At 39.5% G+C, this 12,391-nt stretch overlaps 2 protein-coding genes across 3 annotated transcripts; both read left to right on the top strand.

Annotated features, from left to right (window-relative positions):
- Positions 1-5,622: 5,622 nt before the first annotated feature.
- Positions 5,623-12,347, top strand: LOC107568688 (protein Wnt-8a-like). The gene is made up of 6 exons (XM_016254667.1): positions 5,623-5,697; positions 10,493-10,526; positions 10,683-10,821; positions 10,918-11,043; positions 11,194-11,336; positions 11,752-12,347. Exons 2-6 carry the CDS (start codon positions 10,512-10,514, stop codon positions 12,304-12,306), a joined length of 978 nt encoding a protein of 325 aa, XP_016110153.1. The 5' UTR covers positions 5,623-5,697; positions 10,493-10,511; the 3' UTR covers positions 12,307-12,347.
- LOC107568687 (protein Wnt-8a-like) lies at positions 5,639-9,835 on the top strand. Of its 2 annotated transcripts, XM_016254666.1 has the most exons (7): positions 5,639-5,697; positions 7,579-7,712; positions 7,829-7,862; positions 7,986-8,124; positions 8,388-8,513; positions 8,616-8,758; positions 8,868-9,835. In XM_016254666.1, the coding sequence occupies exons 1-7, from the start codon at positions 5,677-5,679 to the stop codon at positions 9,432-9,434; spliced, it is 1,164 nt and encodes a 387-aa protein (XP_016110152.1). In that variant the 5' UTR covers positions 5,639-5,676; the 3' UTR covers positions 9,435-9,835. The 2 variants fall into 2 exon arrangements, with proteins under 2 accessions (XP_016110152.1, XP_016110151.1); XM_016254665.1 differs by lacking the exon at positions 5,639-5,697 and having other exon boundaries at positions 7,149-7,712.
- Positions 12,348-12,391: the final 44 nt, after the last annotated feature.

Below are 12,391 nucleotides of genomic sequence, written 5' to 3'. Positions count from 1 at the left end.
AATCTGACTTTTCCAGGTTTTAAGTGCTATAATCAGGTCTGCGGTGTATCTACCAATCAAGGAAACGTGAAAAAGATTAACCCAGTAACTTTGTTTTGGTAAGCCTTTTTCTGCAAGCGCCTGAGAAAACGAGCGCGTCTGATTTCGCTCCCTTGGTGACGTGGCAAAGGGATCTCGTTATAATATTACCGCCCCTTAATCTGTAAGTTTCCACCCACGGGCCGTCATTTGATTTGGCAAGCGACAACAACGGTGTACCAGCTCTAATGCCATGTGGACAGTTTGTGCAAAACTGTTCTGTCTTTGGCTGCACAGACGAGCACAGAACACTATTTAGAGTCCCAGCCTCAGAGGAGACAAGAGAGCAGTGCATTTATTGATTTATGTATATTGCTGCTGCCACACATATCTAAACATGCCATTTATTTCCCAGCTGTTTAGCTTCACAGACATAACCAGCTGTTTTCGTAACTCATGTGTGTTTTCAACGTAAACTTGTGTGTGAAAGAGAACTTAGTTTAGTACTCACATGCTGTGACAGCCGCTTTCTGTCCGTGTGCTTCAGATGTGTGCACTCAGAAAACCAGTATTTTCAGCTGAAACTTCACAGACACATTCTGGGGACACCAGTGACTTATATTACATATTGTAAAAAGGGGCATAATATGTCTCCTTTAAGACGTTAATGTTTTGATGTGGTTTAAACTTCAGTAGCAAAATGTTGATACATCTAACTCTCTATCAGGGTGACGTGGTCATCTGGATGGCAAAACATTTTGTGCGAAATGTAATACATAAAAAAGAAGCGTTAAACAAAATGTATAATATTTAAAATGTAAAAATGTATAAACTACTGTTAAAAGGTATGGGGTCAGTAAGATCAAAAGTGACAGTAAAGACATTTTAAATGTTACAAAAAATTCAAATAAATGCTATTATTTGAACTTTCTATTCAAAGAAGCTTGAAGTAAATGTATCACGCAGCAGAACTGTTTAAATAATAATAAGAAGAAATGTTTCTTGAGTGGCAAATCAGCATATCAGAATGTTTTCTGAAGGATCATGTGACACTGAAGACTGGAGAAATGATGCTGAAAATTCAGCTTTGCCAATCTACCAATCAAGGAAACGTGAAAAAGATTAACCCAGTAACTTTGTTTTGGTAAGCCTTTTTCTGCAAGCGCCTGAGAAAACGAGCGCGTCTGATTTCGCTCCCTTGGTGACGTGGCAAAGGGATCTCGTTATAATATTACCGCCCCTTAATCTGTAAGTTTCCACCCACGGGCCGTCATTTGATTTGGCAAGCGACAACAACGGTGTACCAGCTCTAATGCCATGTGGACAGTTTGTGCAAAACTGTTCTGTCTTTGGCTGCACAGACGAGCACAGAACACTATTTAGAGTCCCAGCCTCAGAGGAGACAAGAGAGCAGTGCATTTATTGATTTATGTATATTGCTGCTGCCACACATATCTAAACATGCCATTTATTTCCCAGCTGTTTAGCTTCACAGACATAACCAGCTGTTTTCGTAACTCATGTGTGTTTTCAACGTAAACTTGTGTGTGAAAGAGAACTTAGTTTAGTACTCACATGCTGTGACAGCCGCTTTCTGTCCGTGTGCTTCAGATGTGTGCACTCAGAAAACCAGTATTTTCAGCTGAAACTTCACAGACACATTCTGGGGACACCAGTGACTTATATTACATATTGTAAAAAGGGGCATAATATGTCTCCTTTAAAATCATATATACATGTGTAATTATAGAACAGTTAAATGGTGGTTCCCCTTGGCTCAGTGAGAGGCACATTTTAAAATGAGACATGACTCAAGGTCTTAGGCAGTATGACATCCCAGCCCCAAACCAGACAGCTGCCACATGGTGTGACAGAACCCTGCTTCCAGCTAACTATGTGATCCCAAAATCACATGCCCTTGTGTCCACTCTATTTGTCATATTCCATTATTGTTAATTCATCAATCAATCACGTAGAGGCATCGGATGTCTGTTCTCTACGGAGCATGAATATTACAGATGGAAGGGATAGGCTGACTAAACCTCTCCAGCATCCTCCCTCCCTCCCTCTCTCTCCTCATAATTCCACGCCCTAGCGGATACACAGACACCAGCAGACGCAGTTTGGGTAATCTCAGCAGACACCTGGTCCTCCTCTCTTTCTACCAGCCAGTGGATACAGCCACTCTGTGCACTACGGTAAGTCTTTTATCATTTGTATCAATAGCCATCCTCCTTCCTCTGCATGTGCTTGTGAGTTTTAACATGATTTATGTGACGACTGGAGATGGTAAATTGGCTATATGTGCAGCAGCCAAAGTGAAGAGAGATAGAGGGATATAGAAAAATGGATGGCTATTTCTCCTGCGAGGTAGACACTGCAGTCTAGTCTAGAAAAAAGACTGCCTGCATGCTTAAATGGAATGAAGCAATGTGGAAAGAACAAAGACATAGACATAACAAAGCAAGGGTATCCGGTGAAAGTAAAGAGGGAAATGTGCTGATTAGGATGCACAGAGAGTTGGCTAGGTGGGCGGATAGCATCGGAACATAATATGTGCATGCTGGAACATGTGTGCTACATGCTACCATCACACACACATGTACTGAGAGAATGGAACCATTTCTTCCCTTAGCATCTGACTGACTTTTCACAAAAGCATAGCATTCTTGAAATATAGCATTCTGATGGTTTAACATTTGAAATAATTGTAATATCTAGCTGTATTTTAATCAAAAACATTTTAAGACCTTGCTGTGAAATTGCTAAAATAATGAGTGAAGAAACCGCATGCAAGATTCCTTTATGAAATGCTACAAAAGACAAAAGCAAGGTCAAATGATCCTTCAGATATCATTCTAATGCACTGATCTGAGAAACATTTCTTATTATCAGTGTTGAAACATTTGTGCTGCTTAATATTTTTGTGGAAGTTTTTTTTTACAGTGCTTTAATGAATAGAAAGTCTTTACTGTCACTTTTGAGCAAATTAATAAATCCTTGCTGAATAAAAGTATTATTTCCTCAGCCAAAAATCATACTGACCCCAAACTTTTGAACGGTTGTGTAATTCATGTGTCACACACTCTTGGACACCAATGGGGGGGTAAGCTGTCACATTAAATGTGGTAAGTGGCCACAATGTAAACAGGTTTGAGAAGAATACATCACTTGAATGAAAGTTTATCACATTAATCACAAAAAACTTTCACAATCTGCCGGACTTGACCAGAAATAAAATATATATTACATATATATATGTGCTATGTGCTAGAAAGCCATGGATTTAGTGCTTGTAATAGATTACTTTAGAAATACATGATTAAGTCAGTGGTTACTTCGAACATATTCTAGTTTTCAACCTGACATAAACTTAAAAGTAGGGTGACCATATTTTAGTTCTCCAAAAAGAGGACAGTGGGTGCGGGCAGGGCGGAGGTGTTGGGGTGTGGTTGGTTGGTGGTTAAAGTAGTGCCCAAAGTATATATCCCAAATATCAAAACTCAAAATATGCCATTTCCATACCTAAAATACATATTTTACAGTCACTGTTATGCATACTGATCATAAACACAGCTAAAACGCTTCCTACCAGTGGCCCTCCTTACTTAACAGCACAGTTTTATCATAGGTAGAATGCAAAATGTTTCAATACAAGCATTTCAGTCAAATTTAATATATGCAACATTTCAAAACTTTAACCCATGGGGGAAATCAACCCATGGCAACAGTTTAAAAGTAGCCCGATTCCATGGAGAAAAAAAAGCGGACTTGACAACCCTGCATCCAACAAGAGCTGCAGGAGTCAGATTTCACTGATCACGTGTTGAGATTAGAGATGGCTGACAGACCATGCTGGAGGATTTGCTGCTCAACAGATCCTGAGCTCATTGGCAAATATCTGATCATCTTTTACACAGAGCGCATGATCGCAAAATCAAAATTGAAAGTGAACAGCAAGCGCTCATTCAAAAGAGATTATACTCTGCATATTGATAGCGGCTCCCTGATGCGCAAAAATTATATGCAATATTAGAATGTTTGTGGGACACAAAAAGCGTGACTGGACACAAAAATCACAGGAGCAGGCGCTAATGGACACAAATTCAGCAGGAGCGGGATTAAGAAAACAATCCCTCGCAGGGCTCTAATTCAAAAACGCACACGATGAATTACGACTGTAGAAAGCAAAAGCCGATTCCGGACATTTTGGGCGATTTAGAAATCCCGGCCGGACACATTTTTTTAGGTCCAAAAAGAGCACATGTCCGGGAAAAAGAGGACGTATGGTCACCCTATTTAAATTCAAAATGGTGCAAATAGAAGGACAACCAAACGTGTATTTTATAAAAGTGTAAAATAAACAAGTTTGTTTTTTGGTGTGGCCAGCAGGGGCGCCACGATTAATAATAGCCCAGCGGTTCTTAATCCTGGTCCTCGGCTCAAACATCGCTGATTATCCGATACTAGGCCTACGTGCATTTTATAGGGCTATTCTTGTTTTTACAATTAACACTTGCTGATGAGGTGCTAGAGGACGCACCTAGATCTCCTTTGAATTCAATTATGGTCCAGATGTTACTGAGAAGCGCGGCTGCGTTCTGGCGTCACTGTTCTTGCCACCCATCTACCGCACTCTGAACACCACAGTGCTTCTCCGACCCTTATCGTCTTTTATGACCAACTTATCTCTCTCGAAATCTGACATAACTAAAATCAATCAAGTAAACTGATAAAGAATTACAAACACAAATAAAAAGCAAAATGTCTTTATTTGGTTTAGCCTATGTTGCTCGTGCAGACACCTAATGAACGGGTCCTTTTCGCAGAATGTATGCATATAGAAAGGTTTAAAAGGTATGTATGGCGTTAATTCCCGGACCTACGGAGTTATAGGCTATTCGAGAAACATTAAGTAAAATGTTTTCTTCTATGACGAACGTTTTAAATTCATGTATTAAAGTAGGGTGACCATATACGTGCCATTTTCCCAGGACGCGTCCTGGACAGGATTTCTATATTGCCTAAAATATCTAGGTTTTGGCTTTGTTTGCGTGTGCAGACCGATCGGTGTATGACATCAAAATAACATACAGACGGTTCCTTATGCTTTCAAAATGCTCTCGAGGTATTTTGGTGTCATACACCGATCGGTCTGCACACGCAAACAAAGCCAAAACCTAGATATTTTAGACAATATAGAAATCCTGGCCAGGACGCGTCCTGGGAAAATGGCACGTATGGTCACCCTAATTAAAGGTCACTTTTATGTTTTGGAGATTTTTCGCTTCAATGAAAGTCTGAAATTACTGAAAAAGGGAACGTTGAAATAGGTTAAATGTTTTGCGTAAAAAGTTGATAAATAATAGTTTCAACAAATAAATATTAAAATATTTATGTTTTATAAAAATACTGAAATACATTTTGGTATGTGACAAAAACTATGCAGAGGATCTTTATTTCAAGGTCATTATATAACTTTTTTTAATTACCAAATATTCGACCATTTTATGAAAAGGCGCGTTTGCAAAACAAATCCCATTTCATATAACTTGTCATATGTGTTTTATATTTCCTTCCTTAATCACAAAACAAGGCGAAAAGCCTTAACAGCGTAGGCTAATGAACTGCACCTGAGCCTCTGAGTGACTAGTCAAAATGGATAATCTGTGCAACAAGGTGAGCCATGTTCCCTGATTTCAGTCTGACTTGGGGAGCAAAAGCTGTGGTGATGATCTTCTAGCCATTTTTAACCCTTACTTCGTGATTATTCCTTTATTGCACATATATGTTAGTTACATGAATTAAAGCGTGCAAGTAAGCGATGCGTCGTTGCCTTCAGTTTGTTAGCCCATAAAACCATTCGGAGATATCTGCGACAGAACGTTTATGGTACGACGGTCCCATTTAGGTTAGGTCTGCTTGTACCAGATCATTGTTTAATACGGGTTTGTTTTGTCACAAGTAGGTGTGGGAATTTGGGTTTCAGGCACCATGTAGACTTGATGATGCCGATGTCCAATTAGTGGGGATTATCCTCACTTGCGCGTCCCTCCATTGTCTTCCAGCCAGCAGCATTGGTTAAACCATTATCCGACCATCAAATAAATGCTGTTTTGAAAAGGGATTGTGAGTGTCTACCGATTTGATTCGAAGATGTCAATACTTGGTTTCAACAATTAATCTTCCACGAGCAACAATTTCTAAAAATCACATCTCCATATAGCGTATTAATTAATCGCAAAAGTCATCGAAAGTAAAATGATGAAATATAATCGTTCTCATGATTGTCCTTTTGTTTACATTTTTCAGCTCTTGACCCCTTGGTGACAAATAATAACTTAGTGCGAATTGGCTTATTTGACACATGATTGATAAGAACTAAGTTATGAAAACGTGTTGCCCTATTATTAAAAACTATGATTTATGTCTCCTATTAAAAAAAAAAAAGAATAAGAAAAAATGAACTTTTTTAAGCATATGATGTGTACCTTTTTTGATAAACCAGTGAAATGACATACAGTATATGGGCAACTTAAAAATGAAAAATGTATACATTATGGTACAAATGGGTCAAATGATGGAATAAATCGTATGGATTGATATATACATATTTGCAGACTAGTATTATGACATGTTGCAGTCTATACATGTATCGGACTACATTTCCAGACATTTTCACACCAGAGCTGTTCCCAGGGGATCAGCTGGTCTTCTGTTAACACCAGAGTGTCAGAGGCGCAGACGTGTTACAAGTTATTTGCATGGCCTTTAGCGAACGGAGCCGAATGATTTCATGGCTTTTTGTATACAGTGAAGAGCAGCCCCTTACATTTCAGTGTCATTTCTCGGTGAAAAACTTTCCCAAACGTGAAGAGTCAAGACTCAAATAAAGAACATTTATAAAGTCAAGAAGCTTAACCAACCCGACAAGAATTTAAAATGTTAAATGGGGTGTTACTATACAAGCTTGTGTATATTTATGTTTTTATTGTGTGTATATATAGAATAGTCTAGTATTATTTCTAAACTAATAAACCCTTAATTTAAGAAGGCAGATAAAAGGGCTATTCTGATGCAAAAATGCATGTCCAGTGGTAGGCATGTCCAACACGGAATCAACAATCAACACCTTCAATAAGTCTAATGAATGGATATTAGACGAGCAGTTTGATGGGTTTGGACAGTCCAATTTATTCAAATAGTCTTTCAAATACACAAATGGCTGCACATTAAAGTTGCAAGCATAATGTTGAACGGACAGTAACTTGAGTAACTAGATAGTCGGGTAAAATAGTTTATCAATGAACATACTGAAACAACCCTCATCATGAAAGATGGGTAAATGAAAGCTAGACTGAAGGGCTTAGGGAAAAGTGTTAATGCTTTGAAGTGCAGTTAAGGCCACACAATTCCAGTGACCTCCTCGACGTCTTTTCACAGCGAATTGTCAAAGGTTGGGAGATGCCTGTCAGTCAAAGTTGGCGACAGGTATAAATGCCTAGCTCGTTCGAGCACTCAGTCACTTGTCTTCTGTCTCTTCCTGGGTATCCATATCAGTGTTTGTGCCTTGCATCTCCACAAGAAGGGAGCATCGAAGAATCAGGGGTCGCTCACGCAGCAATGGACCCTTGCCAGCTTTTTTCATCGTTGGTGATGTCTATGTGCTGTCACATACTGTCGACAACAGCATGGTACATACATTTTTACAGAATATTTAAAATATGTTATTATATTTAAGTTGTTATGTCACTGGTATTTATTAACAAAACTTATGTTAACGTCATGCTTTTTTCTTCTCTTTTTCAAGGTCGGTGAATAACTTCCTGATGACAGGACCAAAGGTAATTTAAGTTTCTATATCTATGTGCAGCGATATTTTATTTATTTGGCATGCTATTTATTACATATATCAAAATGTCTGAACGTGCAATGTCTAATTAATGCACGTATTTTACATCTACCAGGCTTACCTTACATACACCAGCAGTGTGCAGGCAGGGGCTCAGAGTGGTATTGAAGAGTGTAAACATCAGTTCGCATGGGACAGGTGGAACTGTCCGGAAAGCGCACTGCAGTTATCTACACATAACGGCCTACGAAGTGGTAAGCACTATTATTCGTTTTAAGCAAAATCAGATTATGTATTCTGCTTTAATTTTCACTCTTAACAATGAAGGTTTTACAGCCTTACGTTGGAGAACATTTTTTAAATTCCACCAAGATGTATTTTTTATACTTTGTGCAGAAACTTATATTGTAACACCAAAAACTTGCAAATACGTACTTTTCTCATATATTACTTTGAAAATGCATTGCATTTAACATGTTCTAATAATGAACTTATTATTTATTATTATTTGTATTAGCCACCAGAGAGACCGCTTTTGTGCATGCCATAAGTGCTGCTGGAGTTATGTATACTTTGACAAAGAACTGTAGCATGGGGGACTTCGATAACTGTGGCTGTGATGACTCTAAGATAGGAAAAATGGGTAAGACATTTTTTTATTATTATTTATTATTATGAACTACACTTATCTGTAATTACAATTATTACATATCTTCAGACCAATAACTGTTTTCTTTTTTCAAAGGTGGACGTGGTTGGGTTTGGGGAGGCTGCAGTGACAATGTTGACTTTGGAGAAAGAATCGCTAAACAATTTGTGGACACGCTGGAAAATGGTCACGACTCGCGCGCTGCAGTCAACCTGCACAACAACGAAGCTGGTCGACTTGTGAGTATAACTGTATTCTCTTATTAATCTACTTTCTCTATTTAAACGAAACACGTTTTATGTCAGCACCTGAGTGCATATGGCTAATGTTAAACTTTATATATTTCAGGCTGTCAAAGCAACACTCAAAAGGACCTGTAAGTGTCATGGTGTATCTGGAAGCTGCAGTATTCAGACATGTTGGATGCAGCTGGCTGATTTCAGAGATATCGGTACCTACCTGAAAATCAAGCACGATCAAGCACAGAAGCTGGAGATGGACAAAATTCGGATGAGGGCAGGTAACAGCGCGGACAATCGCGGCGCAATCGCGGACACGTTCAGCACCGTTGCGCGCACAGAACTCCTTTATATGGAAGATTCTCCAGACTACTGCGCGAAAAACCTCAGCCTGGGACTACATGGAACAGAAGGCAGGGAATGCCTACAAAGCGGAAAGAATCTTTCTCAGTGGGAGAAGAGAAGCTGCAGGCGGCTCTGCCACGAATGTGGTCTGAAAGTTGAAGAGAGGAGGATAGGGACTGTGAGCAGCTGTAACTGTAAATTTCACTGGTGTTGCACAGTCAAATGCGAAACATGCACTCAGACTGTGAACAAGTATTTTTGCGCAAAAAGGCATAAAAACCGTCGGCCGCACAACAATTCACGCAAAAGACAGCATGCGCGTAATAGATGAAGTCATCATCTTTGCCAGTATATTAAGTTGTATATTTCCAATGTAAATGTATTTTATATGAGATTTTAAGATATGCTGCTTTTCTCTTACTGTATATTATTCTCCACATTGTTATAACGAAAAATGTCAATTCGAACCCCTATATAAGACACAAGGGCTTCCTCGTTCCCACTGTCAATTGGATTGATCACATACTGTTCAAGTTTTAAGTTTTAATTTCACGTAGACATAAGTTCATTATTTGCACTTTTTCGATCTCGACATTAGACCACAGATTTACTTACAATTATGTTGAAAGATTGTTTTGAATACTTGCACCATGTTTTTTTTCCCTTTCTCGCACAGATCGCTTGACAGTGTGTATGTTTCACAAGGGGCTTGAAGTGTTGTTATGGATCTTATTTAAGGCAATTCATTTTTAACTATCACATTGTTATTATTTTTAAACTATCACATTGTGTTTATATATATATATATTTATTAATTTATTAAATGGACTTATTTTGTCGTGGGAAGCATATTAAATATTTAAAATGAAATTACTGTCTCCGAGTGGTCAATTTCACTGCGCATGTTTGACAACTGGTTCAAATGTTTATTGGTGAATAAACGGTGTAAAATATTTCCCAATCACACTTGAATTATGCATCAGCTCCAACGACATTTAGACCCTGCCCGTGGAGAGAGAGAACGCGGTAGTGTATTGATATCCTTTGAAGTTCATTGGAGGCGTCTCCTTGACTTGGCTGGTGACTGTGGACCAATAGCATGACAAGAATCCTGTAACAAAAGGTATTCTGTCCCCCGTTGGGAGGAGTATAAAATACATGCACATCATTTTCTCGAATCAGCACATTGCCTGCTATATCACTGTGGATCTAAGATAATGGCTTATTTCTTCCTTTGGGTCTTTTTATTCTTTATTTGCGACAAAGCTCTCCCTGGGGACACATTGTAAGGATGCATTGGCGAATTATTACCAGTTGTTGTAGCCTAATGTAAACATAATTGCTCTTGTTAACATAACGCGTATTATGTTTTACCTTTTGCTTCCTCAGGACACTGAACAATTTGCTGATGACTGGACCAAAGGTAATCTATTTTCCTAGCTTCAAAAAACGACCGCCTTCGTCAAATCGTTTTACGGAAAATACACCACAACATCATCTGGTTTTGTGGTGTGTGCGAAATGTACAGAAAACCTCACATCAAAATCCTCAACACCTTTCTCTTATCTTCTTCCTATAGGCTTATCTTACCTATGCAAGTAGTGTGCAGGTCGGTGCGCAGAGCGGGATGCGTGAGTGCAAGCATCAGTTTGCTTGGGACAGGTGGAACTGCCCGGACAGCGCGCTGCAACTTTCTGCTCATAAAGGCTTTAGAAGTGGTTAGATATGTTCATAAATGTGAGCTGTTTCTCTCTAAACATTGAAAACAAAGTCTGAAAAATAAAACTCTTTATTTCTTTTCATGACTTGTCTAGCAACGAGAGAGACGTCATTTGTCCACGCAATAAGCACAGCTGGAGTTATGTACACTCTAACCAGAAACTGCAGTCTTGGAGATCTGGACGACTGCGGATGTGACAGTTCGAGGAACGGCAAACTCGGTAAGAACATTACAGATACACTCATAAGCTAATAAACTAAAGCCAATCTAATATAGACTGATATTAACAATGCAATAAAAATGAAATATTAGCTGCTTTCAAAACCGCCACGACGCATTTATCTAATGGGATGAACACTATTCATTTCAGGGGGTCGTGGTTGGCTTTGGGGAGGATGCAGCGACAACGTGGATTTTGGCGAGAGAATTTCTAAACAATACGTGGATGCGCTTGAGACTGGACAAGACTCTCGAGCTGCAGTTAATCTTCATAATAATGAAGCTGGACGTTTGGTGAGTTGAGTTGAGAAATACTTTTCATATGTCAAAGTTTTCATACTGTTCTGACAGATTAAAAACACCTGACACCTGACTAGGGATTAAATGATTCTAAAATCCAGTATTAAAAATAAACACATGGCCTATCATACGGCTCAGAGTTCTCTGGGGGCGCCACAATAACATTTGGGTTGTGCAAAACGAATCTCATTGTTAAAAAAAAAGTGATAATAACTAGTGATATGGCAAGCTGCTGTTATGGTTACCTCATCACAAAAAAACAACAGCATTTGCTTAGGAAACTAACTTTTGTGGTTTCTGAGACTTTTTGAAATTTTGAAAATGTTCTTGACACGTATATATACATATGTATAAAGAATGCATACACAAAAGATCTGTAGATTAACAATAGGCCTACTTTGTGTTTTAGGCTGTAAAGGCGACCATGAAGAGGATCTGTAGGTGCCATGGCATGTCAGAAAGTTGCACAATGCAAACGTGCTGGATGCAGCTTTCTGATTTCCGTGAAATTGGCAATTACCTGAAAGTGAAGCACGACCAGGCCCAGAAACTCGAATTGGACAAGAGACGAATGCGCGCGGGCAACAGCGCAGACAACCGCGTGGCTATGGCAGACGCGTTCGGCTCCATCGCCCGGACTGAGCTCATATATCTGGAGGATTCGCCGGATTATTGCGCGAAGAACCTGAGCCTCGGGCTTCCTGGCACGGAGGGTCGGGAGTGCGTGCAACATGGGGAAAGTCTCACTCAGTGGGAAAGGAGAAGCTGCCGCAGGCTGTGTCATGAGTGCGGTCTGCGGGTGGAGGAGAGGCGTACAGAGATAGTGAGCAGCTGCAACTGCAAGTTCCACTGGTGCTGCACAGTCAAGTGCGAGAACTGCTCTCGGGTCATTGTCAAACACGTTTGCGCCCGGAGACACGGAGGCCACGGGCACCAAAGACGCAAACCTCGAGGACCAAAATAAAACACCCCCTAACAAACTCTTTTCTAATGAGAACACATCCACCTGCACTTTTTCTTAATATTTGCTATTTCTGTACATAATTATA

The sequence above is a fragment of the Sinocyclocheilus grahami genome, unplaced genomic scaffold (genome assembly GCF_001515645.1).
Source record: "Sinocyclocheilus grahami isolate Dianchi unplaced genomic scaffold, SAMN03320097.WGS_v1.1 scaffold1273.1, whole genome shotgun sequence".
NCBI classification, from domain to species: Eukaryota; Metazoa; Chordata; class Actinopteri; order Cypriniformes; family Cyprinidae; genus Sinocyclocheilus; species Sinocyclocheilus grahami.
Note: the sequence above shows the minus strand (reverse complement) of the source record. Positions and strands in the feature narration are given on the sequence as shown.

Excerpts from the sequence above, each read along its gene's own strand:
- LOC107568687 (XM_016254665.1), top strand. The coding sequence starts at position 7,516 with ATGCCTAGCTCGTTCGAGCACTCAGTCACTTGTCTTCTGTCTCTTCCT. Across the intron at positions 7,713-7,828 it reads ATACTGTCGACAACAGCATG|GTCGGTGAATAACTTCCTGA; the intron begins GTACATACATTT and ends CTCTTTTTCAAG. Across the intron at positions 7,863-7,985 it reads TCCTGATGACAGGACCAAAG|GCTTACCTTACATACACCAG; the intron begins GTAATTTAAGTT and ends TACATCTACCAG.
- LOC107568688 (XM_016254667.1), top strand. Across the intron at positions 10,822-10,917 it reads TCATAAAGGCTTTAGAAGTG|CAACGAGAGAGACGTCATTT; the intron begins GTTAGATATGTT and ends TGACTTGTCTAG. Across the intron at positions 11,044-11,193 it reads TTCGAGGAACGGCAAACTCG|GGGGTCGTGGTTGGCTTTGG; the intron begins GTAAGAACATTA and ends TATTCATTTCAG.